This window comes from Anas acuta, chromosome 1 (genome assembly GCF_963932015.1).
Source record: "Anas acuta chromosome 1, bAnaAcu1.1, whole genome shotgun sequence".
NCBI lineage: Eukaryota > Metazoa > Chordata > Aves > Anseriformes > Anatidae > Anas > Anas acuta.
This window is the reverse complement of record NC_088979.1, coordinates 203657750-203685404: the sequence shown is the minus strand read 5'-3', so window position 1 is coordinate 203685404 and position 27655 is coordinate 203657750. Positions and strand designations below refer to the sequence as shown.

General features: G+C 49.3%; 1 protein-coding gene across 1 annotated transcript in view; it reads right to left on the bottom strand.

Annotated features, from left to right (window-relative positions):
* Window positions 1-82: 82 nt before the first annotated feature.
* Window positions 83-27655, bottom strand: part of UBE2H (ubiquitin conjugating enzyme E2 H) — a 42450-nt gene continuing 14877 nt past the window's right edge. The window contains exons 2-7 of the mRNA XM_068670179.1: window positions 22070-22146; window positions 21424-21498; window positions 11294-11333; window positions 10582-10634; window positions 7427-7555; window positions 83-2180 (exon numbers count right to left, since the gene is read on the bottom strand). Coding sequence (XP_068526280.1) covers window positions 2056-2180; window positions 7427-7555; window positions 10582-10634; window positions 11294-11333; window positions 21424-21498; window positions 22070-22146 — 499 coding nt within the window. The 3' untranslated portion in view covers window positions 83-2055. The remainder of the gene's footprint in view (window positions 2181-7426; window positions 7556-10581; window positions 10635-11293; window positions 11334-21423; window positions 21499-22069; window positions 22147-27655) is intronic.

Genomic DNA, 27655 nt, shown 5'->3' with positions numbered 1-27655 from the left:
GTGGGGAGGGGAAAAGGGGAGGAAAACCCTTTAAAACCCTTTAAAACCCTTTGCTTCATGCCCGTAATTAACATAAAGGAAACTCTTTGTATATTTTTATTAAGGAAAATCATGCTAAAGCAAAATGGTACGAGGTTTTTTTCTTTTTTTTTTCTTTTTCTCCGAAACGACGACAAAAAAAAAATTGATTGTGCTTTATGAATGAGAGGATTGTAACCTTCCAACCCCGCTGACTCAAAGCTCGGTGGCGTTCCTAAAGGCAAAAAAAAAAAATAACAAAAAAAACCAACACTTCTGGGAAAAGGAAAAACGTCCCCAAAATGACCCAAAAACTCCGCTCGAGGGTTGCGCAGGGTGGGTGGATTTTCCATGCACTGTCCTCGTAGGTTGCACCACAAATGAAAATAATCCTTGTCCAAACCCCTCAGAACCTCCCCCCCTACCCCAAAAAAATTAAAATAAAATAAAATACAGCAGGTAACATTCAACGTCCCGACTGGAAATCCGTCTCAGTCCAAACCTCCACGACACAGCTCTCCGAGTTCAAGTAGACACCAGCAGCCCAGGTAGACATTTGCTATAGCGGGTTCTGGAGCATCGTTAACAAAAAAAACCTCAGCTCGCTGAGAGACACCAGGAGAAATCAAAACGTTTCAGACAGAAGCGTCCTGAAAGGAAGGAAAAAAAGAAAAAAACAACCCAAAAAAAACAAAAAACGAGCAGATTCACTTGCTTCCTCAATCGGTGCTTTTAGTCTTTTTTTTTTATTCATCTCAATTTTTTTTGTGTTTTTTTTTTTTTTTTTCTAGATCATATTCTTTAACTTTCAGAAATTTTAATCCTGTTGTACACACACAAGCAGATGGCTACCAAGCTGGTGCAGAAGGGGGTGGGGTGGGGTGGGGAAAAAAAAAAAAAAACAAAAAGGAGGAAAATAAAATCAGTGCCGATGGATTCGTGGACTACAGCCAACGGGGGCCAATCTTCGTGGATCTGAAGCTCTCAGCAAGGCAAATCCATCTGGTCAGAGAACCCTCCGAGGGGACAGAGGTGTTGGCGAGGTGTTTAACCATACTTCAAGCAAGAGGCAAAGCAAAAACTTGAAGCCGTTAAAGGGCAGCAGTTCCCAAACCTAGGACAAAAGGAAGAGTTTGACTTCACCTGTGCTCCGGCTAAATCAAAGCACTGCTTAGAGAGCATTGTTTGTGTGGTTTTTTGTTTGTTTTTTCCTCCCGAGAAGGGAACAGCTCGTAATCCAGACCGAGAAAAGTGAGCAACATCCAGATGAAGGCTTTCAAAAAAAAGTCCCAAGAGCAACTAGACCAGTGGTTGTCAGTCCCTACAGTTCAGAAGGGCAGGCAGGAGTCCACGTATGAAAACGGACTGAAAATCCAAGTCAAAAATCCTTAAGCTCCAAGGCTCTGAATAGCTCCATGCATTTGTGGTGTTTTTTTACTTACTCTTTTTTTTCTTTTTCTCTCCCTAAACGTGACTCCACACAAAATACGATCAGCAAGGTTGACCTGAAGGAGCACCTTTTATTCCACTGTCTGATCTACACGGTTAGTATATTATCCCCCAGATTATTTATTTCTTTTTTTTTTCTTTTTTTTGTCACTTTTTGAGAAAAAAAACAAACGCTGTTCCACGTCAGCATCCAAGGTGGTGTCTTTGGAAACCATCGATCAGAAAAAGCAAACGTCTCGGCTCCCTCCCTACCTCCCAGGGCAGCTGTTTGTAGCTGACAGTTCAGTAGCACAACAAGTCGACTTGGCCAAATGGAATCTGAATGCATGCATTCGGGCTGCATATTGCTACCAAAATGGAATGTGGGAATATGCTATGCACCTCGGGTTTGAGAAATGACCAAGGAACAAACAAACAAAAAAAAAAATCAAGATCTAAAGGGTGATATATATATATATATCAATGCTATTATTCATAAAAACCTTGTTTAGTAATAAAAAAAATTGCTTTGTTTAAATATGAATATTATAGTCTGCTTCTCATGGTTAGGAAATTAGAGTCTCTCTGAAAAGCAGGTGGCCTCTTCTACTACAACTCCATATCCTGAGCCTCATCTTCCGAGAAGTCGGACATGGAGCTCTCGGATGAGCTGTCCCCGGTGCCTTCTTCCTGTTCTTTTAGTGCTTCTTCTGTTGCATATTTCTGGATGTATTCTGCGTGTGACAAGAAAAGAGAAGGCATTAAAACAGCATATATTCAACAGGGAGAGGGTGGCTAAGCTAGGGCTAACGTGTGGGTTATAGGGGTTACTGCGGGATGATCATATTCCTCTGCCCAAAGGCAGAATTGTGCAGCAACACGGGATGAAAACACCCAAAAGCAATCAGAGACACGCACGATCCTTGAAAATCCTTGAAAATGTGCTGAAAATCCTTGAAAATGTGCTGTCTCCACGCTCCCCCACCACTGGTACATGCACACACACAGCTAGAAACACCCCAAGTTGTCCCTCGTGGAGTTTCTTTCACATTTACTGTAATAGGATTACGTTTGCTGCCAAAGCAGAAGCTTCCATGGTGACAGAACGAGCCTAAAAGCCATCAAGGTGTCACTAGTACATAGCCTGGCTTAAAAAAATTAGGATCTGAAGGTTTGACCTGATAGCACAGGACAGGAGTCACCGAAACCTACCTGAGAGACTGAGGAGGAAGAGAAGAAATCTCAGAACAAACCAGGTGTCCCCAGTTTGGGATGGGAGAGACCGTGCCTAAGTGGAGTTTGAGGAAGAATGGATAGAGAAAAAGCAGAAAACTACTGCGGGAATGGGTTTGTTTGAAGTGAAAACCCAAAGCACGTCCCCTTTTCCTCCTGGAGCAGCCCCTCCGAGGCTCAAGGAGGGGCTGGTGTCCTCAACATGGAGGTTATCTCGGCAGAGAAAGCCTTCTGGCTGCGCATCCGTGCTGAAAAAGCAGCTTCAGAGCACAAACAAGTGAAGAAACGTCCCGACAGCTCCTCTTCCACCCTGCATTTCAGCAAGGAAACGGGAGCTGTGCTTGTGCTACCTTCAGGGAATTTCAGCTACAAACTCATCTTCCTTCCAGACACAAAGGTCCTAAAATGCAAAGCTTTCCCCAAATAGCAATGCTAAAACCCTAAAATGAGGGGGAATTCCACCAGCCCTTCGTGCCCAAGGATGAGTCCCTGCATGGAAAACGTGCCACGTACCAGCCCAGCAGCCTTCCAAATCGTGAATTCTTTTATTTCTCCCCAGGAACAGAAGGGAAGGAGGTGCACAAGGACCTCCTCCAGGAGCACAGAAGTTTTTTTGTTCCATATCCCATCGGCAGGGGGATGCACTGCAGAGCTGCAGGAGGACACACTTAATATTTTTAAGTCCTAAAGCACAGGTTTCAAAGATTGGGCTTTTTAAAATTGCATTAAGACTCCATTTCTGGAGCTGATACAGGGACACGAAGCTCAGGCAGTTCCTCCAGGCCCAGGAGGATGGTACGGGCAGAAACTGAGGACAAATCCTCACGGAGGGGTCCCCAGGACGGAGCAGCTGGTGGCCTCGACAGACCAGCTCTGCCTTGGAAAAGCTTTCTGTGACCCAAGAGCTTGTGTCTAATGACGCATGTAGTTTCACTCTGACTGTTTAAGATACATTATTAACTCGCTCAGACTGCAAAAGCAGCTATTCAAATCTGTTTTACAAGAAGTTGTAAGAACTGATAAAGTATTAAAGGCAGCTCTGTAAACAGCAGGAAGCAGGGAGCACTCGAGGCCTCGCCACGCACCGCAGAGGCTCAGGGTGCTGCTGGGATCCTGGAGCACATAACGGGGACAGAAAAGCACCCCTGTCCTCCGTCCTTGGGTTCTGGTGGCTGAAAATCCCCTTCTCAGGAGGTGCTGGACTGTGATGATGGTGCTTAGGCCCTGCCTGATCGCATCTCCTACCTGTAGCAGAGATCAGGGGCCGCAGAGTCTGGGGCATCTGCCAAAAGAGACGGACACTGCAAGGTGAAAGAAAACGAAGCAGCAGAACTAATTGCATTTAAAGACGAGAGGAAGCGACTGAAAGAGGGATGCAAAATAAAAAAAGCATCCTGCCCTCAGAAGATTTACATGGGTGGGTGGGCAGCAGACGAGGAGCAGAGATAAGGAGATGGGATGGTGCCAACAGGACACATCCCTGGAGCAGCCACTCCCTGGAGCTTTCCAGGAACTGATCTCCCAGATAAGCTATTATTTCTTGCACAATCCAAAGGGAACCAAAAGTTCCCTTGCTGCAAACCTTGGGGTGTCCTGGATGACTGAGGTAACCTCTTCCTGGGAACTTCAGGATCAGATTCACTCCACGCTTACTCCAAACCCACCTAGGATGGCAGGACAGGGGCCAGAAGTGCTCCTTCACTGCCTGCTTCGAGTGTTCTCCAGCTGCTGATGATTTAGACACAGAAGCCACCAATTCTTACTGTAGGAAACTGCCTGAACCTAAATTGTTTCAGATAAAACGCGACTTAAAAGCACGTCAAATGTAAAATGCCATCTTCTGCCCAGGAAAACGACCAGGCCCCTGGGCTGGGCTTTTCTGGAGGTTTAACCTGAGAAAGGTCAAGCTTCCAGGGAGCTTTTGTGCTGAACGCTGTACTGAACTTGGATCTTCAGTCTATTAAGGGAAGATATTAAGGGAAGGACACGGAAACACCTAAATAATACTGAGAAACCATCTTCCCCTTCAAATCCCCAAAGAAAAGCCTTGATGTACTGTCCCTACCGGGGAAATTCCACTCGGATCCATCTGTTTTGAAACCCTGGGGCAAGAAGAAGGAGCTGTGGTTATGCCCCGTGGCTGGGGCACGCCTGTGAGCTCTTCAAAACACCAGCACAGCGACCTGGAACCTCACAGCCACCAGGCAGGACGGGAGAGCTGCTCCCAGCACCAACATCCAACCCGCCCTCAGCGCCCTTTGACTGCTGCTGCTCACCACCCTGCCCTCCCCGAAGCAGCTTTCGTGCTAGATCTACCAAAAAGAAGGCAAAAGGAAGACACGAGGGGGTTAAGAGCTCAACAGAAGCGAATCCTGAGCCATTTTTGGCTGTCTGGAGCCCACCCCAGCCATAAGACAAGGCACCCTGATGAGGACTGTCAAAAAAAAAAAAAGGGAGGATGTGGTTGTGTCCATTGATCAACGTAAAGGCTCTCAGGCTAAGCATCCCATTTTCCAGCTCTGTATCAGCAATATCAAATATTTACACCTCCCACAATAAATCCTGATCTGTTTAGGGCTCACACCAAGGACCACGGCGGCTCCAGACCTCGTGCAACATCTCTAAGTCTACGCCTGCCTCCTCGCTACTGCTCCACGCGCTCATCACTAAAAAATGAAGAAAAGCAGCGATAAATTATGCATCTGCAATCCCGAGCTTCCCAGAGCAGAGCTGTTACAATCCATTGCCTCGGTTTTTACATGTCCAGGGCTATTTTTAAGAACACGACAATAAGGAGCAGCAACGTTTAGCTCTGCTCTGCTTGTCACGCAAGCCTGGGAAGAGACAGCAGAGGCAGGGCTCTTGGGTGCACAGACCACGAGATGTGTTTCAGCTCCTTCAAACTCCTTCCTCATCATCTTCACAGGCTGTGTCTTTCTTTTGGGACGGAGAGGAGGGAGCAGACTGCCCTATTTAGCCTCCCGTAGGATGTTCCTTGCAGCACCTGCCATCAGTCCGATGGGTTTCCATCAGGGTGCTGGAAAAATGCTGGATATTTTTCCCCCTGGTTCATTAAAACACAGAGGGCACCCAAAACATCCCTCATGCTGACCCTGGAGATTTCCTGGGACAAACCACTTTGCCTGAAGCTTGTTTGTATGAAAAAGAAAAAGGCAATGGACTTGAGGATCCCGAACAGGCCAGCTCTGCAGGGTAGCTCCTATGATCTTGTCACGCAGCTGGCAGAGGAGTCGAGCAAAGCGTGCTGAATAACTCAGCGCTGAAATCACAGCTTGGCTTCACCTCATTTGGAGTCCCACCCTCAAAAAAAAAAAACCACCCCGCAGTTGATGAAGGGTCATTTTGCATCAGAACAAAAACAACTCGAGGTTGAACCGCTCCGGCGTGACGTGGCAGCCCTGATGAAAGGGCTCCTCCGCCAAATCCCACAGCTCTCTGGTGTGCCCACGCTCTCGGGACACGGGAGGGATGTTGCAATGCTCTGTTGGGGCTCTGTTGCCCCATCTCACACAGAAGGACTATCAGATCGTGCTGCTGGGGGATGCTCTCCTGGCTGAGCAGGCCCTGCACACCCCGCTGGCTGGGCTCCCCCAGGCAAACAAAGTCTCATGGTTATTCAGGGACCAAAAAAAAAACCCAAAACTTGGCCGTGATCTCTATTCAAAACTTAGTTAAAGACCAAATCCGAAGAATTTGGTCAAATCCAAAGACCAAAGGCTGTAAATTACCAACTTCCAGGTTAAACACTGATTGTGATCACTGGATTGAGGGATAAAAAGCCAACAGCTTTTGCCACTGGCTCATTTCCTCCTCTCTTACCTACGTGCAGCTGATTCGGGGGAAGGCCAAGCACCTGTGTTCTTATTTTCTCTCATTTCTCAGGTTTCAGAAGCAAAACTAATTCAGTTTGGGTCTCAGCTTCCCAGAATTAGTCTTTCTATCCTCAGTCTCACCCATAAGAGCCCTTCCTGGGACCCTTCCCCAGTCCCCAGGAGCTACTGGCTCTTTATTTTTGACTGGTTTCATTTTCCTTCCGCAGGCAGACACAGCAGCACCCTCACAGGCTCTCCCAGGGCTCACCCATCCTCTCCAGACATTTTTAATGCTTAGCCTGGGCTCCCCGAGCTGAGTTGGAAGCCCGTGACCACATCCTGCTCCTGGTGACCCCAGGAGAAGTCACTCCCTTCCTCTTTGAAGGTCCCTTTGACATGTCCAAACCCCAAGCCTCGGCTGGAGCAGGCAGCACCAGCGAAGCATTACTTGGCATTTACTGAGAATTCCTGCTCTGTCACCCCACAGACGGCCTTTCTGCAGTGATACCATTGATTCTTTGACTCCTGCTCTGCCACGTTTCCCCAGAACTGCTAACAAGCACTTTTATTCAGTAATTGGGAACCGGGTATTTCCATCTGAGCACTTTTCCTTGTCCCTTTCTTCAGCAAAATACCTTTTCTTCCTATTTTTTTTCCCCCAATCTCCAAAAAACAGCATCGAATCCTAACCTACTATGCTTACCTCCCTGCTTAGGATCTGCAAACGAGCTAAAACCCTGCCCACACACTGCACACACCACACATACCATCTTCAAGCAGTATCAAATCACCCACCCCTTATTTCAGGCTACTTTCCTTTAAAACGAACGGGGTTGCTGTGACGGGAAGGAACGGGCACAAACCTGTTATAAATGTTGTTATTAATGAACTCGGCGTGTTATTCGTGCCCTTACCTTTAATTTTCTGTTTGTACTCTTCTGGTCGGTGGAGGTACATGGCTGCAGCGTCACCATTTAGAGGATCTATGGGGTTAGGATAGGCCAGCAGCTGGGGCAGGAACGATTCAAATATATTGGTGAGATCTGCAAGAGAAGGACATCGTTCACATCCACGGACCCAGAGTGAGGTGGATTCATCACCCTGCAGGCACTGACACTGAACAGCAGCACAAAAATGGGCAAAGAGGCTGAAAACCTGGGCACGAGGTTAAAATAAAGAGAAGGGCACCAGGGAAGGAGCACGTGGGGCTGGTAGGAAATCTGTGGGTGCTGTTGGGGATGTGCTGCAGCTAATTTCAACTACTCAACATCCCTACAACATAAATACAGATATCTGGGGGCTGAAGAAGTAGAAGGTGAGTTGTCTGGAGCATCAGTGGAAGCATGCTCAGCCCTGGCTTAAAAAAAAGAGAGAGAAAAACCAAAACCAGCACAATTCCTGCATCCCACCTCGCTGAGTTCTCCCACTTCTGCCTCCCTCTGTAAGCATCGTTACACAGATCTCGTGCTCCATGACTAAACGGACTCACCTCGAGCACAGAACACCTACAGGGCCGTAGCTGACGACTGAATTAAAGGAAAAAGCAACCAACGAGCCCCCCCTGCAATCCCAACCACTTCACAGGATGCAGAGATCCCAGGAACAGCGCAGTGCCAGTGCGCATCTGTCCCTAAATCCCCACCATCAAACATCTCCTGGTGCTGGTGAGTAGCTGTGGAGGCACGAAGCCCTCTTCCCACGTCCCTAAAACAACCAGTGGGGGTGTTCAGCCACAGCCCTGCATCACCCCTCCTCCTCGGGGGGCTTCAAAAGGGCTGTGTGACCCCCCCCAGAGCAGAGATTAATCAGGGTGAGGAGGGCTGCGTGCCACGTTTTGCTTTCCCCAGGGGGGTTGAGCTGCTGATAGAGGCAGAGCAGTGTTTGTTTTTTAATTATTCTGGTTTTAATATTCTCCGTATCTTATCAGAGCCACACAAAACCAGGCTCCAGCCTCACCACCGAAGATGCAGCCTCCAAAAAAAACATGCAGCAGGTCCCTGCTGCTGCCCAAAGCTTACATCCCCTGTGGATCTACAAACGTGTGCTTTCTGAATGGATTTGATCCTACCTAAGGCCAGGGAGACTCCAGGTGTTGTCAGTCCTTTCCTCCTGCATCAAGGTGTCATCGATTGCTACGGGTCACAACCAGCTGGTCTCTGCTTTTTGCAGGGGCACCACTAAGAAATTTGGTGATTTTACCCTGAAATCTTTCTAGTGTTAGAAGCTGCTGCCCCTTCCACCACCACAGGACGGTGACAAAGCCCTGGAGGGCACACCCAGGGTGAGAGCCTTGGCCAAATTTGCCACCGGTGGCACGCTGAGCACTCAGAGCCACCGACCAGTCCTAGGATGAGGCACAGCAGCAACTGGAAGAGGGATCTGAATCCAAAAAGTGACCACAAAGACAGTGACAGCACGCTGCAGGAATGCTTTCTGCCACAGCCTTGGGAGGGGCCTGTCCTTGGAAAACCAAATTTCACCATCCTAGGGCTTGGGTTCAGACGTATCAGCAAGAAGTTAACTCCAGCTTGCAGTGCCACCTGCTCTTGGATCAAATCTCCCCACGAGCAGGCTTAGATCAAGCTTCCCTTTATAGCCACAGGACACCTGAACTCCAGTGGCTGCCGAGCAGAGTCCTAAAAACCACCGTGACTCGCTGAACACGCCGCAGGGATTTTTTTATTATTGTTTTTAAGGAGACCTGAGGGATGTTCCCCTTCTTTCCAATCACTAAAAGCAGCGTTAGTTGAACGAGGATTGGTTGGATGTGAGCAGGGAGCCTGACAACAGCACCAAGGACCTGAACAAAAAGGTCGTTCCCTAAAGCCATGAGGTCCTCGTGAATTTATCAGTAGCTGTTCTGGGGCTCTTCCACTTTAATTCCTCCTTGAATTCTCTGACCCAGCTCCTCTGCCAGCACAGGAGTGCTCTGAGGGGTGACGCTCCCAACAACACAGCTGTGTCAAGAGGCACTGGAGAAATATTTCCCCCTTTCCACCCTCTCTGCAAGCTTCGAGGCATCCTACAGCAAAGCAAGGGGAGCCTGCAACGAGAGGACTGTCAGAAAATGCGCTTTGTAAGGAAAACTTTCACCTTGTAATGCCAGATTTCACCAGGTGCTCTGTACCAAAACCTCACCTGATACTTTCAAGTTTCCTCACATCGATACCACACAGAAAAATATGGGAGATTTTCTGCAAGCTTGCTGATATTAATACATCAGAAGCAAAGGAAACAACTAAGATTTTTTTCTACCTTTTTGAGCAACAGCAGAAATACAGCAGCACTCATTAGGAAACCTGTCCACGTGGAGCACGCAGCCACACCAGGGAAGCTCAAGGCATTTGGGTTCGGAGTTAGGATCAACAAGCTGCTACAGCAATTTCCCAGCCAGCACTGGCCAAGCCCAATCTTCCCTCCCAAACTGTGCTCGTGAGGAAGGAGAAGTGGCTCAACTGCTCGAAAACTCCAGCTTACAGGGGTAAATTTGGGCTTTCAAGGGAAAACGTGAAGGATTTGATGTGCACATTTCCTTGAATACTTTTCCATAGCACAGGATTGGAACACCTGAAGAAGTTTATATTTTTTAGATTATATTTTTTAGAACAAAGCCAACCTAGACAAGATTCTCAACTGTATTCCTTTTTTTTCCTCAAATGTATTCCTTTTTAACAACTTCAGCCTTCCCTAAATGCTGTTTTAATGGATCTTCAACAATCAGTTGACCTTGTTATAGCCCTGCAAAGGAGAGTTACAGCCAGGAACAAGAGGAAACCCCAAACCTTCTGCAGCCAGCAGTGCAGTTGTTAGATACACGATCCCCTCCTAACCTGCACTGAAGCGGTGCTGCCACGAGAAACAGTTTTTGGTGTCACCTTCTGCAGAAGTGGCATAAAGGCAGGTCACAAAAGTGTTTTTGCATGAAAATCTTATTTTCACGTGATGTTGGCTCAGTGAGAAGACCAAAATTTAACTCAAAGGAGTCAGCCTAAGGTTGTCTGTGCCTGTGGTGCGTTAACCCACCAAATACGGATGCTCGTGTGATTTTTGGGGGAATACCAAAACTCACCGTAGAGAGCCGTCCAAGTTTGATTGATTACATCTAGACATACGGTTCCTGACCTGAAACATATGGGAAAGACGGAATTAAACACAATCACACTCAGAAACACCCTGGGGATTTAACAATCTACCCCTTTCCACTGCCCTGCCTTCTCCCTGCTGTTCCAGATAAGTGCAGATTTACTCCAGTCCTGTGGTTAAGAGGGGAGCAGCCTTTAACTACACAAATCTTTGTACTCTGCACAAAGGGAAGCAAATTGGAGCCGTTACCGAATTAGCTGGCCCATACGGGGACCTACTGGAGAGACTGAGCTGTAGGTGGCTCCCCTTACACCTGAAATTAAAAATCGTGGCTAAACTGATTTCTACCATAAAGCATTTTATCAAGAACGTGGACTTCAGCTGAAAAGGGAGCTGTGGCTAAGCCAGAACCATTCCCTCTTTCAAGAAAGCCAGCACGATGCCAAGAAGGGGTTTTACAGCTCCAAATTTGTGCAAGTGAGGCACATTACAGCACAAAGACCCCATCTGAGAGCCTGCAGCACGCATCTCCCCTGCCTTGCCCACTCCTGGAAGTGGACTTCAGAAGACATCCTTTGGACTGCTAGATTAAATTAAAGCGTTATTTAACTTTTTGGCATGTTCTTACAGAGCCAGGACACAGCTACAGTTCAATAAGATCCTCAGGAAAACCACGCACGTGCACGGGATTTACTTACGCTTCATCGATGTTAGGATGGAAAATTTTATTCATGAATCCTGCAAAAAGGAGACACTGGTAAATAGCAGAAAACAGCCAAAGATTATTTATTTTTTTAAACCAGGAGAAGTCTGGAATTTACTGAACAAGGGCTCGGCTTACTGTTTTTTTCACAGAAAAACCCGGCTTTGCTATATATAGCCACGTAACCTTTAAAACACACAGGCAGCAGCTTGACCCTGGGGTCCTCAGCCTTTCCCTTGAAATTCAAAAAAAAAAAAATCCCACTCCCAGCTCAGCAGGACCACAAAGGCTGTGGGTCCAGCGTTAGACTGAGGAGATCTGCCCATCAGCACAGTTAGCCAGAAATCTCAGTGATTTCTAAGCTGCAGGGATCATTTCCATACACGCCAGGCACAGATTTTAAGCCCTAGTTTAAGTTTTCGTCTATTTTTAAAAATATTTCTCCAAGTTTTTCTGTAACTCGAAGTTACAACATTAATCTGTGCTTATAAGCCATTCGGGAGCAGAGACAAGGTTATTTTTTTGGCAAAAACCCCGTGGTTTAAGAGTTACAGCACCACGGTAGAAGATGCCTCATATTTTAGGGACACCTCTGGCTGCTGCTACCAGATGCAAAGCCACGTTCTCCAGCTACATCCCTCAACCTTGAGTTAAAGACAGATGGAGCCCCAAAAAACACTCCTTTCTCCCACAAATAGAGCTTATAAAGCAGTAATATAAAGGGATTATAACATACCACGCTCAGCACTGTAGGCTGTGTAGAAGTAAAGCACGTCGACCCCAAAAAAACAAGTTCAGCAGATTCAGGGATGCAGAATCCTGCCCCCAAACTCTTCCCTTTCAGTAGGGGGGGAACCAAAACCCCTGGTGAGGGACCTGTCCCCACCGCACGAGGGGGTGAAGGAAACAGATCTGGGTTTTCCAGTTACTTCACTGGAAAATGGATCAAGTGTCCCAGATGCTGCTTGGGTCCCTCCATGCTTCTGCTTGGCAGAAAAGCTGCTGCAGCCCCTGTTTCTGCACCACTTTAAGAGGTTTCCAGATCTTACCTTGCTGTCTTTTTCTTCTTCCCAGAAGGTAAAATAAAGCCTTGCTTCCTTTGCCTGATCACCATCCCATCCTCTACAAAGCCCTACAAAGCCCAGGTGGGAACCTACAGAAATCTTCAGCTAACAGCAACCACTCCTGATAAAGGTGTGCTTACAAAAACAGGAAAAAAAATGTAAATCCGGGGTATCGACTCAATCCATTTCGAAAGAAAACACGATTTTCTCTTCCGAGCAGGCCATGGAGGTGCAGAAATACCTCGCAGCCCCGATGCAGCTCTGCCCGGAGCAGGAGCGAGCGCAGTTTGAGTGGCAGCTTGGTTCCCATCTGGGTAAGAGCTGCCATATGGAGTCAGCTCCCTTTCTTTCCACGTATTGTGACACAAATATAATCCCGTGTTTACTCGTACCGCTCGGGATTTTGCCTAAATACAACCCAAGACTGAAACCATGCCCGGAACCAGAACGATCTCGGGAAGGAAGAGCAAGAGCTGCAGAAGCAAGCCCGTGCTAACGAGTGTCTTGCAGGAAAACCTTGCCTTGATTTAGCTTGGAAAACTGAAGCAGAATGAAGGAGGGAGGCTGCAGCTCCATCAAATATTTACACTGTGGTTGCTCCCCTGGGTTTAAGGCAGGTCACGGATCCTTTATGGCAGGCACTGGAGGGATGCGGCGAGCACCGAGCCCAGATTTAAATCCTGCCTCTCTCTAAAGGGGGGGAAAAAAAGGAGAAGTTTCTGAAAAAGCAGCAAAGGGAGGACAGGAGAAGGCAGGAGGCAGCCGGAACAGAGCAGCAACGTGCAGAGCTGCTGAGTTAAACGCTGCCTCTTCTGCTTTCTGGGCCGGAGACCAGCTGGAGGCAGGCATCCCTCTGCCTTCTCTCCTTTGGGTTTTCTCCTTTTCTCAGCTACTTCCCGGGAAGTTCTCCTGGGTTGCACTAAGCTGTGCCACCAGGACACCTGCAGGTTTGGCAGACTGTGTTTAAACCAGACACCACATCCACAGAGCTACCCGCTCCTGCCCTGGAGATTTCCAGTTCTTTCTCCATCATCTTCGCGTCCACCCGAAGCCAATCCCTTCTTTCAGTGCCTCTCGAGTTTTCCACGCTGAACAGCTCCTGTCCAAGGCAGAGCACGAATATCCTCTTTGGTTGTATTATGTCGTATAAATACGACAGCTTTGGTCGTATTTCTCCTTTTTCTGACCCAGATACAAGTCCGATCTGTCTTCTCCTCCTCGTTTGAAAGTCACCTTCAGTGACAAAGCACTAACCTCGCTCCGATAACGCCGCCTTTCTCTGTATTTCTACAAAAGCAGGAGTGTCCAGCTTGCAGAGGGAGCCAGGAGTGGAAAAAAGCCTTCCATGCCAGCAGAAACACAGGTTCACTGCCACAGCACCGAGTACAACACATCCCCGATTAACTGATTAAATTAACCGATTAAATTACCACGCAGAACTTCAGGGAAGCAGCGAGGATCCTAGGGAGGTCCCAGACCTTTGATTTTGGGTTCTCACCACGGCCAGGAGCATGAAGCTGAGCCCCCAGCCTGTGCAGTTGTAGTTCTGTGTGTTGGGACTGCCTGTGGACACTTCACTAAACATTTTAACACTCACTGAGCAGCGATTCCCTGGAAAACCCAATGTTTAGGTGGAGTTCCAGCAGAACTGCAGTCCGCATTTTCCGTACGGAGACACCAGGATCCAGGAGAGCCTCTCGAGGTAAAGCAGGACTGCAGGAAACCTGTGCTGACAGCAAGCTTTGGGTGAAAACAGAAAAAAATACACCCAGAAAGGAGCTGCACACCAGAAAGGGACCCATCTTCCACTGCTGGAAGAACCCAGTTGTGGGGTTGGCCATGCTTCAGGTGAAGTTCTCCTAGCAAGCTCCGAAGCAGCCAGGATGAGCCCAAAAAGCTCAGTGCTGATCCACAGGGGGGTCAAAGCGGTGCTGAGCACATGGGAAAAGCAGAAGGAATTTCAGACTTGTGTTGGTGTTGAAGGAGCTGAATAATTCCAGCCTGAAGCTCTCAGGATCGGGCTGGGAAGCGCTGCCAGACCCAACACGTTCCGGATAGTTGCCGTGCCAGCGAGCTCTGCTCCAAGAGGTTTTCCTCCAAGAGGCAAATCCAGAGCACTCTGGTGAGCTGGGAACACCGAGGGCACACGGAGCAGCTTTGTCCTGTCGTTGTCCTGCAGGCAGAAAGCTCCTGCGAGGGGCACTTCCATCCTCATCACTCCCCCTAGCATTACGCCTGCGTGGCTGGACCGTAATTAATTCAGGCTCCTACCTTAGCACATCCCTCGTCGATTTGGGTAAATAGATGGCTCTGTTTTCACCTGAAAACTTGGATAGAAGAAGGATCAGGCCTGGAGATCGCCTCCCTGCTACGGGTGCTGGTCCATGGCACCAGAAGGGTTTCTGCACCCATGGGTGCTTCTCCAGGTCAGGCTCTGGGCACCACCCAACGAGAAGCACCTCAAAAAGCACCCACTGCTTCTCAAGCTCAAAGTACAGCCAGACGAGCTGGGCAGCAGCACGAGAGATCCCCAAAAGATGCTTTCTGTGCTCTTTCAAGCCGTGCTGAAGCACACCTGGAGGAAAATGAGGGGGAAAACGAGCAAGGAGTGCATCCCAGCCCCCTTGCTGAGCAGGGGGAGAGCTCCACGGGCGGACCCACGCTGGTGGTAGCTGCAAAAAGGACATCCCACATGCTCTGAGGGATGTGCCAGAGCACGGCATGGAGTTATATCAGGGACTTCCCTAGCCTGGTAAGGTAAGGAAGAGGTGGGAAGGTGGTTACAGGCTCTCCGAAGCAGGATGGAGGGAGTTTAAGCACCACATCGCATCCACGTGGCTTGGGTGAGCACCCAAGGCTCGGGGCAGAACGATGTGCACAGAGATCAGCATGCAAAAGGGCCTTAAAACAGCACAACGAGGTCAAGAGCAGCGTTTTTCCTCCCATTTTTTAACCCCAGGACAACCTCGCTCATGGGAAAAAGCCTTCCAAACGCTCGCGCTTCCAAACACTTGTGCAACGTGGCCAAACAGCCAGATAAGATTAGTCTAAATTTAATGCTCAGTGCTTCCCTCCCCCCAAACGCTCTAAAGCCAGCAAGAGAACATGCACTTTTTTTAAAAAAACAACAAAAAAAACTCGTGCTGTGCTCGTTTCAGGGCCTGCCTGCTTGTGTAACCGATCACGAGCACACCATGCACCGCGGGTTGAGAAACCCTGGTGGGAGACGGAGGAGAGGGCACGAGAGCAAGGCTGCTGCCCCAGCCCTCCCCACGTGGGGACACTGGGACAACTGGGACACCTTACCCAGCGCTCTCAGGTCAGAGATCTCGCTGAGAATTACAAGAATTTCATGTTTTTTAATGAAATTCAGGGGCTAGGAGCTCCTTCAGGGTACTGAGGCAAGCACAAGGCTGCGTGCTGACCGCGGAGGCATCCGTCAGGGTGTGAGGGGCTGCGTAACGTCAGCTTGCCAGCAGCAGCAGGACAGTTTATGTTACCACCCCCGGCTTTTCGTGGCTTTTCAAAACAATGCCATAAATAATTGGGCAGCAGCTTCAAGGAGGGGAAGAGCAGGACGGAAAAATTAGAGCAGGACAGAAAAATACGGCTGTCAGGGGTGGGAAATGGTGTAAATTCTGCCCAAAAGGACTGAGCTGCCCCTTCCCGGGAGGGGAGAGGCAGCAGCACCAGGTGGGGAGCTCGTGGCTGAGAGCTGCAAGCTCTGGAAAAACACAAAGCAATTGCCCAATATCAAATTTGTTTCGTTGCTTAGGTGCACCATCAACTGGTGCCCAGAGCCTGGCACAGAAGGTGGTGAATCCGTGCCAAGCCAGGCTCAAAAACTCGAAAACACCTCCCCAATTTTGTCTCTTCCCGAGCTGCAGAGTGTCAGACTGCAGCAGATCTGGGGATACAGATTAACTTCGGGTGTCTCGTCTTTCCCCACGCACAAAGCTCGGCGTTTGGGGAAGAAAAAGGATTTTCACAGCACTCACGGGTCACGAGGATCAACACGCAGGAGGGAGAGTAAGCTTGGAGCGGTCACCGGCGAAAAGAGAGTCCTGAAACTCTAAGGAGCAAAGCGTAAAGCAATCCGGAGAGGAGCTGGGAGTAAAAATAGCAGCTGGGGTTCAAAGAAATTAAACACAGGCCAGGAGAGATGTGGCAAATCCTGGCTGGAGCTGAGCGGCTTCATTCCCACCTGGGCTGCCACTGGCTCATTACAGGCACACACGTACATAAGGTGCCTCTGGACCTTCTGTGCACGTGAGATTTTCCCATTTTCTTTGGAAAAACGCCTCGAAGAGAGGCGAAATAGAAACGCGAGGTACCTGCAGAGAGCGGGGACAGAGGCGGGAGGAAAAAAAATGAGAGCTGTGCATGAATGCACACGGGTTGTTGGAGAAATCGAGGCCTCTGCGCGCAAACTTTGCAGCTCTGAGGTTTGATCATCAAGGAAATGGAGACTCGGTGCTGGCCTAACGCTTCTGCAGATTTTTAGCAATAAAAAAATGCCAAAAGGCTTCCAGGTAAGAGCTCAGGCTCCCGTGTTCCTGGGTCTGTTGTCCTGCTCTTAGCCTTTTGGGCAGGACATCACCGCACTTCCTCCTGGGGCTCCGGTGCCGCGTTCATCTCCGGCTCTTGGCAGGCGTACGGGCAGATTAAAAACACGCAGCATTTACACAAAGTGTTCTCGTGATACGGGAGCTGAACACAGAACTTTGAGTACTTCCCAGCTCCACTTTGAAAGAGCAGGAACAGACCGGGCACCGAGTTCCCCTGGAGATACCGAATCCCGAAGGGGACGGCAGCGAGGCAGTGCCAGCAGGGTTCCCGAAATCAGAAGCAGCTCAAAGGGGATTGTCTAAAAGGCAAAAAAGGGAAGAAAACATCCAGCAAAAGAGCACTTCGTGGCCTCGTAAGAGCAGGGATATTGACGTGAAGTGACAGTCCTTTACTTTTTAAATCCCAAAGACTTCGATATTTGGGGATCACGAGCAGGGTTAATCTCCAAAGGAGCACTCGAGCTTCGAGCCAACGCGATAGCCCCACACCTCGCTCCATTTATGTTCTTTTAGCGTGCACGTTTCCCTTTTCCTGCCTTTTTCCCCTTCCTCTCAGCCACCCAGCACCAAGGTGACAAGGAATCCACGCAGCAAAGCCCAGGTGGTGCCAGAAACACCAAAAAGCCACCGCAGGCTGCGATGAAGCCCTGGAAACTCTTGCTGTGACTGCTCTTTTCGCAGATCCCAGGATGATTTGCGCTGCCAGGAGAGCGCTGTCCCTGGGGTGGCATCGCTTAACAGACCACAGAGATAATTACCAGCCTGAGGAGGAGAGGAAATAAATGCCACGCGTGTTTTAGGAGGTGATCCAAGACGGCCAGCGTGGCTTCACCGAGGGCAAATCGTGCCTGATCAATGTGGTGGCCTCTTGTGGAGTGACTGCATCAGTCAACAAGGGAAAACTTGAAAACTGGTGCTGTTCAATATCCTGATCGATGAGGGGAGCGAGGGCATCCTCAGGAATTCTTCAGATGACACCAAGCCGAGCGGGGAAGTCGGTATCGAAAAGGAAGAGCATCCAGAGGGACCTGGACAGGCTGGAGAAGCGGCCCCACATGAAACAAATGAGGTTCAACAAGGCCAAGTGCAAGGTGCCGCAGCTGGGCTGGGGAAATCCCAGAGTTGAGCACAGACTGGGAGAAAAACTGATTGAGAACAGCCCTGTGGAGAAGGATTTGGGGGTTCTGGGGGAAGAAAAAGCTCGATACGAGCCAGCAGTGAGTGCCTGCAGCCCAGAAGGGCAACTGTGTCTTGGGCTGTGTCACCAGAGGGGTGGCAGCAGGGCAGGGAGGGGATTGTCCCCCTTTGTGTGGCCCCATTTGGAGTCCTGCGTCCGTGGTTTGGAGCCCCCAGCACCAGAAGGATGTGGGGCTGTTAGAGGGGGTCTAGAGGAAGCCACGAGGATGCTGCAGGGACTGGAGTCCCTCTGCTGAGAGAGTTGGGGGTGCTCAGCCTGGAGAAGAGAAGGCTCTGGGGTGACCTCACGGTGGCCTTTCAATACTTAAAGGGGGCTGATAAAGATGAGGAGCAACTTTTTGCTCGTTCAGATAATGACAGGACAAGGGAGAATGGTTTTAAGGTAAAAAGGAGGAGATTTAGATCAGAGGTTTGAGGCAATTCTGCACTCAGAGGGTGCTGAGACCCTGGCACAGGTTGCCCAGAGGAGCTGGGGGTGCTCAGGGCCAGGTTGGACGAGGCCCTGAGGAATTTCATCTAGTGGGTGGCATCCCTGCCCACAGCAGGGGGGTGGAACTGGATGGGTTTTAAGGTCCCGTCCACCCCAAACCATTCTGCGACTGTGATATTCGAGAAGGGAGCTGCGGATGGGACAAGGGAGCTGAGATTCAGCAGCAGAGCCACCACACAAAGACTCCTGGAGAGACCAAAGCACCTCAGAGGCAAGGACGAGCACCACTCCTTGAGGGTTTAAGAACAGTTTTGCACCACCACAAGCCCAAAATCCACTTTTCTAACCTTTTTCTGCTCAGGTTTGCCAGGCACGCTTTGGCAAAGGACACCGAGTTGCGCCGGGCTAAGTTTTCACCTACCTCACTCTCAGAACCATGCTGGGATAAAAGCAACTTGGAGAGGTTAGAAAGCCACTATTAGCACTCATTTTTTTTCAGAAGCAGCTCTCAGGAACACACGGGTACGCTACCAGGCACCGTGTTACTTGCTGCAAAAAAAGCCAACGCCGTGTTTAAGGCTGCATTAAGGATTTCCAAGACTGAAAGAAAATTTTTTAGCCTGCAGACCTAGAGGAAATGCAGTTCTTGCAGCTTTCCTTGTTTCTGCTTTAAGCTTCATCATAAAAGCGTAATTGATTACAGGAAAAACTGCTGGATTCTACACTTTATCCATCCCAGGGACTGAGACAGCTGATGTGAACTCCGCATGGCACCGCAGCAGCGGGATCTGGGCGCTGCTGAGAACAGAAGGGCTGCAAACAAGCTACATGTGTGCTCCGGGCGACCTTTCAGCCTATTTTTGGGCTCTTCCACCCCTGAAATCCTTCACTTCCCCCCGTCTTTACAGATCAGGGACTCCCACATCAAATTCCTCCCCGTAACTCTGAGCCCAAGCTAAGCAGAGCTGAAGCTGGCCGAGGGTTGGGACGCTCGCGCTCCCTGGAACGAGTCCCAGCTGACCAGGGAGAGAAAAAAAGATCTCGTTTCGCTTTTTCTTGCCTCATTTTTGAGCTTGTTTTGTACCCAGCGCTGCTCCCGGGACTCAGCAGGGCTGGGGACTCACCCTGAAGCTATCAGCACTGCCCAAAAACCAGCAGTGAACACCAAATGTGCCTGGAGAAGCGCGGATCAGAGCGGCCCAGAGGAAGGGGCCGAGACGTCGCTGGGCCCTGGATGTCCCGATAAGCTGGGCTGGGGCAGCCGAAATGGGAACCAGACAAAGAAAAACAAACCTTTTCCTGCAGCTGGCTGGGAGCTTGCCCGGGTCCTAGAGCTCCCCAGCAGCTCTCCACCATCTCCTGATCCAGCACCGATTGTTTATTCGCCCTGAAAGCTAAGCTGCACGAGGCTCTGCCCAAAAGGCAACCCCTAGAGCAAGAGGCAGCCTCCTGGGGAGCTCAGCACGAGCTGCAGGGGATTTTAGCTGCACAAACAGGGACTCACGGCACAGCAGGAGCACGCCAGAGGGTCTGATGAGTCTGGAATAAGGCTACTGGGAAGAAAGTTGGCTTTTCTGCATTAAACCAGCGGTCTTTGTTTCAAATTCACGCAGGGAGAACATCAGGAGAAAAAAAAAAAAAGGAATAACAACAAAAACCTTTTTTCCCCCTGAGAATTACCCATAGCCAGCTCACGTTTAAGGCTGCCAACGTGAGAGTGCCCCGATCTGCACCTCTTCATGGCACTCGAGGAGAGGAGAGGGGAAAGTGACCGGCACCAAGTCACAGGTTGTGACTTCAGGCTTCATTTTAGGACGTTCACAACGAGAGGGTTTACTTCTCCCAGATTTTAAATAGATGGCACCCGTAGCTCAGCAGCCTATTTTAAGCGAGCAGCCAGCACTTATCAGCTCCAAATCAGGATGTTGATGTTGGAAGGGACCCATCTCGTCCGTCCCATACAGTCGAGTTCCCACATCATTCTCCCAGATCTGTTTTTTCCATTCTTCGGAGTCCTCTGGTGGCTGAAGCCACGAGCACACCCTTCTGAGAAACGCCGCGTCACCGAGTCACCAGCTCTTATTTCACGAGCCACAGTGGAGATGTTGACTCCTCACGTACCTGCTCCAGTTTTTCAAGCAATATTGGCTGTTTTATTTCCATCTCGAGCGATTGGGGAAGGTTGGTCCTAGAAAAAGTTGGTCCTAGAAGACATCTGAGTTAAATCACTGCCACTCGAGGACGAAGGCAGGATGGATGAAGCTTTAAGAACCTTTATAAAGCTTCCTATTTGCTCTAGAAATAGAAACAAGCCCGACCAGCCAAGCCAGCTACAATTACTCTGGTGATAGCTCCTTGATTTTGTGTTCTTCCACATATGCATCACCTACCCCAGGTGAACAAAGGCTTCAGCTCCTGCTTTTATTTCCATCCACTCCTGGACAAGAGGTCCCAGCAGCTGGGTGAACCCCGAGATCGTGATCGTGCACTGCAGCCTCTGCTCTCCACACTACACAAATCATTTTATACAAGCAGTCTCCATCATTCACGTTGTTATCTCAAGGCTGGAAGGGACCTCGGAAGATCTCCAACCCCACTCACACCTTACCCATGATCAGATTTATCAAAAAAAAAGCACGTGGAAGACTTCATCAGTACACAAACGTGCAATGAAATCAGATTTCCACCCCCTAACCCTTCAGCCAAGAGACCAAACTTCTTCTCCGCTCAACATTTGAGCAGTTTATCTGGAATTTTATGGTAAAAAAAATGTTCTGCAGACTTAAAGAGCAACTTCACCTGCAAGCAGCAACACCTCCCCCGCACGAGCAACAAGATTTGGAGTGAAAAAGTGCTAATTGGTTACCTATAGACGGGGATTTGAAAGGGTATTTATCAGGAAGGTCGACTCTAACTTTCCATACTCCACCTTCGTAGGGTGCTGCAAGGAAAGAAACGCAGGTGTTAGACACACTTCGTAGCTCAGGAGAGAATAAATAGAACCACAGCATTAAGCAAAACGTATCTCTGGAAGAATACTTAGCCCCAGCAGGGGGTAAGATTTCACATCAAACCTCCTACAGTAAGAGCTTTTTTCCTGTACTGCCTCCCAAGAAGTACTTGATTTAACTGGTACTGCAGAAAACCTCTGCACAAAGGCCCCGGAGCCTTATTCAAAGCAGAGCTCAGAATTATCTGCTTACCTTCAGAGATGTCACTAAATTAAGGCGTGCTGGAGACCTGACTCATGACCTCGTCACCAGAAAAGCCATCTTAATGGCCAAGCCCACAAAAAATTCAGATGGTGGGGACGCAAAGCTCACGAGCCAGGTCTAGAAGAGCTGAGGATCGACAGGAGCAGTGCTCAAAGCCCCAGCAGAGGGCTTGGTGGTCAGGAAAGGCAGCAAATATCCAAACATCCCTTCCTTGGCTCCAAAAGAAGGTGTCATTACCTTATTCCCCCCCCAGGAATTATTAGTTTGCCTTTAGAGAGGGCTGGGTTGTGTACTTACTTCCTTGTGGTCCGTAAAACTTCACGACAAATTCGTTGAGTCCTCCTAGGATTGTGACTTCGTGTTTGCTCTCGATACTGAGAAATCAAGTCAAGGAAAACGTTTCATCCGCGAAACAAAGCTCTTACTCAGAGCCAGGTAAGCTGTTAACAGCCCGTGACACCACACTGCGTAGAACCAGGTATTCAAAGCACCCTGCACCTCGCAATTTACACGTCCTGACACATCCAAGCGACATCCAAGCCACCAAACCACCACGGTGACGTTACCAAGAGGCAATTCAACGCCCCAAGGATCCCTGCCCCTGCGTTGAGCAACCTCCAGTTAGCACTGCTGCCTCCCTCGGAGCAGAAAGTTGCTCCTTTAACTACTCACATCTGATGTTTTTTCTCCTGCCCCGTTGAGAAGAGCAAACTGCAAGGCACGAGGTTTTCGTTTCAAGCAAGGCGCAGCTGAGACAACGAGCGGCGATGTTTCAGCACTCAAACTTGAAGGGTTCTACTGTGAATCAGGGTTAATGGCTTGGGAATAACATCCTACAGCAATTACCTGTAATCAATAATCGTAACGTGAACTGCGAGGGAAGCATCAGGAAAACAGAGGAAGAAATCAAAGGTTTGCTCCCGTCTGAGCTTCGAATTGCTGCAGCTCCGCACCCCTGAGGCCACCCTGCTTTGAGAAGAGGGCGAGAGCACAGGGTTGAACAAAAAATGCTTAAATTCTTTGTAGCAAGCTTGGCAGAAACCCCTGGACTAAAAGGAACCGAAGCCAGGTCCCCCTCCACAACCACAATTCTGCCCTCGACGCAAAGAAGTTTCCTTGCTGCTCAAGGCACAGAATTTGGGCAGAAACTTGGACTTTGCAGTAGTAATTCTGATGCTCCTTCATCTTTGTGGCACCAAGCAACACACTCACACCTCCCTGAGCCACCAGAAGGTAACTGCTTGGGACCTACCCCCAGGAACAAAAGCTCTCGGTGCAATTACCATCTCTGAAGCCTGCTCAGGATGCATCACACAACAAGAAGAGAATCCAAATTCAGGAGGAGCAAATCAGCCTGGCAGCCTGCACTCATGTGCAGGAGATCCACGTCCCAGCCGCAGGGTCCAGCAGGGTTTGGGACAGCTCCTCGAGCACAACGGAGATCGGGGAGGTTTTCCCACAGCGCCGGCTCCAGAAGGGTTTGGATGCAGAAATATTTTTCCCCCACTCCTTCTCAGTGAGAGGAGGGAGAAGTTTGGAGCAGTTTGGTTTGGCTCAGCAGCTTTCTCCTGCTTCAGCACAAGCTGCTCTGCCCTGGAGTTCGAACAGCAAGGCACCCACTGCTGGCTGTCACCTCCAGTGACAGATTTAGCAGATTTCTCTGCTAAAAGCCAGGCTTTGCTTCGTCCCTGAAGCTTTGGGGAGAAGAGCTTACGAGCTTGCTTCAGACCTGGCGTTAAGGGACACTCGTCACCGCATCTCCTCACATCACCCAGCACCACGGCAGGACATTTTAAATACAGGCTCCACCGAGTTTGAGCTCCTTTGAAAAGAAAAAAACAAGCACTGGAGAACCATTCCCCACTCAGACAGGGGCTCGACACCAACCCCTTGTGTGTGATGATGCCCCGGAGCGAGACGTTTAACACCAAAGCATGTTAACACTCAGAGCAGCTCGGCTGAAACACGAATGGTTTTACTTAGGACTCAATCAAGAGCCACTTAATAAAAAGCAGCTCTCTGAGCTGGATCGCTCGGAGCGAGCTCCCGAGCAGCTGCAGGCTGCACGAGTTGAGGCTGGCCATAAATAAAAGCGGAGTTTTCCTCACTTAGACTCAAGTCCAAGTGTTCCCAAATTAAAAAAAAGCAATTAGTAAGCGGTGCGGTGCTGTATTTGATGGTTCTCCCTGTCTGACAAAGACCTAAAATCCCTATTAAAAAAGAAGAGTGAGTTATATTCATACAAGGAACATGAATTGGGATGCAAATATGGTTTGGGAGCAACCCTACTGTTTATCAACATGCATGGACAACCTCAGAGCAAGGTGAACTTCACAATAAAGCCCTCCCATCAACACAGAAGCCTAGAAAAATGCGAGCAGAAGGAATCAAGGTCTTCAGAACCATTCCCTTGGTGCACACAATCCCCAAGAAACATTTAATGCACGAGCCAGGGCTCCAGGATGACTCGAGGCAGACCTGAAGGCTTCTTCACCTCCCCTGTCGCTATAAAGCTATAAACTGTACCAAGGAAATGTCTAAAAGCAGAGGGGAAAAGTGCTGGGGAACAGCAGAAAGCTCCTCCATGAGGGCAATGCTTCTTGGAGTTCAAGAATCTGCCCCAGCTTTTGGCTCAGATCAGATGGATTTTTTTTTTCTCTGTAGGGTGAAAGCCTTACAAGCAAATCCCAAATGAATCCTGCTCCAAACACGCCAGTAATCGATCCAAGAGAGCTGCCACTGTGGAGACGTGCAGGGCTTCAGGAAGCCACAACAAAAACCTCTCACCTTTTTTTTGGCACAGTCAGAGCACAAACCAGGAGAAAGCAGCAAAATCTGGAGGCAAATCGGGTGCTGTTTCTGACCGATAAGGAGTTCAAAAGCATTCCCACATCACGACCACAGAAACCAGGAGGGAGTCCTGAGGACCCGGAGATAAATTATCGCAGTCCCAAGGCTATTAAGAGAATTTTCACGGCAGCAAGCGTCAAAACTGTCTGGATGATGATACGGGAAGCGAGCTTATTTTGAAATATCAGTTCAGAAGGGGTTGCTAGGAGAGAGACAGGAGGGAATTTTTGCTGCAGCTGATTGCAGACGCCCTATATAGGGCCTGAAACGTGCCAGCAAACGCCAAGCGTGCTCCCTATTAGCATGACAGTGACATCCAGAGGCCCTGATCAAGATCAAGGCCCTATTGTTCCGAGCTGAGCTCGTAGGAAATTGTTTCTTCAGCCAGAAGAAAAAGTGATCCGCAGCATTTTGCCCATTCTGCTTTGGGACAGAAAAAAAACCCACACCAAAACACACAAAACCTTTCAATTCTGCCCAACCAAGGCAGAAATAAACCGGCCGCTGTGGATTCGCCTCTTCTAGGGTCAAGTTCCCATTCCCTCATCCTCCCACGTGGCCCCGCAGAGGGCCACCCACTGCTGCAGGCCTGAAGGAACAAAAAAAATCTATTAGGGTACGACAGCACGCCCAGATCTCCCAAAATCCCAGGTGAACATCGTGGCCAACAGATGGCCAGTTTGTTTTTAGGGCTGATTTTTTTTTTCCTGGCAAACATTTAGCCTTAAAATAGATTTCCTCCATTAGTTTTCCTTGAAATTAATATAAATTATGAGCTTGGGCAAGTCGGTTTTCCAGCTAAAAATATTTTGCTGAAGATATTTTTGCGAGCCTGGTGATGCGAGTGGCCGCGAGCACCCAGCCACAAAGAAGGAGACGGGAAAAAGCTAAAAAGCCTCAGGGAAAAATAAAATTGTGCATTTCTCTACGTGCATCTCAGCTCGAGTCTTACCAGAAAGCAAGTTCCTGCCTTCTAAGGATCCCTGCCACGTGTTGGCACTTACAGAAACTCCTCTACAGCTCCTCTTCCAGACGAAGAACCTGAGCAGAGAAACTTCTCACTGAATCCCAAAGCTCTGCAAGACCAAACTCCCAGCGATCCGACAGCAGGAACCAGTGCTGGGTTTTACTGGGTTTTATTTTGGACACGCCACACAAGCCCGCTTTCCTGTTAAAAATTCAGTTTTTCTTTAAAAAACCCCTCGCTCGCTGCTTCTCCACCAGATTTTAAGCCAGCTGAGATGAGAAATCAGACGAGAAAGAATATTTTTAAGTCGTTCTGCACACGCCCTCCACGGTTTCATGTCAAGGATGGCAAATTTCCCTGAGACAAACCCCCTGGTAACCAGAAACCCTGTCAAAAAGCCCTTCCCTAGCACAGCCACCGAGAGCCACACTGGGGGTACCATTGGGGGCTTGGGGAGAAGGAGGCTGTAATCCAGCGAGCCCTCCGGTCTGGCTTTGCTTTCTTTGGAGCTCTTGATGATTTCTGTCTGGCTGCTGTGCACTGAGCCTCGTGCCAAGAAGCTGGAGAACCGAGGATGAGGTAGAAGGAGAAGAAAAGGCAGCTTTCTTCCCCCAGCAGACAGAAAAGTCTCTGCTATCGACTGATTTAGAAGCTAAGCAAATTTTTTCCTATAAAGAGGACGTTCCAGGCTTCAAAAATGGTCTTTTCCCACCAGAAGATGCCAGCAAGGTGCACCTCCTACCTTGCTGGACTGAGTGACGCCGTTCTCTTCCTCCAGGAGCAGACAGATGGGTATTTTTGCTGCCGAGAAATCAGACTGGAGTAAAAAATTATTTAAAAGTGCATTCTTGTGATGACACCGGGCAGGTCACGACTTAATTGCAGCCACGGCACCGAGAGGTCCTTCCCCAGCAGATCAGACGGGGACACAATTAGTGGCGCTCCCGACAGCGGCTAACGAGTGCTGCAGCCGAACTCCAGCTTGGTGCTGCTGATTACCGTGAGGCTCGTTTGCATTTCCAGGCAGGGAAGAACACAAGACGTCCCAGCAGCAGGCCCTCATTTGACTAGGTATCGTTAGCCACACGTGATTCGGGAGGAGAACACGTACAGAACCCGGTGCCACCTCCTGATGTGCATCGAGCAGAGCTCTGCCTGAGAAATAACTCGGTTTTGGTGCTCCACGTGCTGCTGCTCAGCCCCAGGAGCAGTGCATCGGAAGGAAAAGGCTTGAAATCACTTAAAACTGACCTGAGAAAGGTCGCTGAGGTGCTCCAAGAGAAATATGGGAGCTGCATTCGTCAAGGTGAGAAGCTGATACACGGGATTTTTAAATACGAAGGGAAAGGACCAGACTTGAAAGGACCAGATTTCTCTGGAGATATTCAAGGCTTGTTTGGACGCCTACCTGGGCAGCCTGATCTAAGGAACCTGCTTTGGAAGAGGGTTTGGACCCGATGATCTCTTGAGGTCTCTTCCAATCCCTTCAATTCTGCAATGAAAGGCAGTCAGAATGAAGTTGTTATCAAGACAATTTGATGCTACGGCATGGCTGTAACACAACAGCAATGTCCCCTCCACCCAAAAAAAGAGAATTTAAGGGCAATTAGTCCAGAACTGCTGCTTAGCAAACCTCTTAAATGGGGCCAGCTGGAGATGAGCGCTGTTTGAGGATGGCATCCAAGAGAAAGGAAGGCAAAATGCAGAGTGGTGATGCAGGAACACGAGGCCTGGGCTTCTCTGGGGTAAATCAGGGAGGTAAAAAACCCACGGAAAGCACTCGTGTCCCTCTACACCTTCTGGCCAAATGCTCAAACCTCCCAGAAGAGTGAGAACAAGGCGCTCACCTGGCAGGAACAGGGTTGAAATCATCGGGTACCAAGCACGCTGACATTTCCAGCTGGCCACAGGGGAAACCCGAGGCAGAACTGGAAGCCCCGAAGACGCCAGCAGCGTTAGCTTGCAGGGCCACGCAGCTGCCTCTGAGCTGAGCCATCAGATCTGTTTGCACTGCTCCGGCTCCCATCAGGAGAAGTTTGTTACCATGGCGATTGTGCTTACTGGTG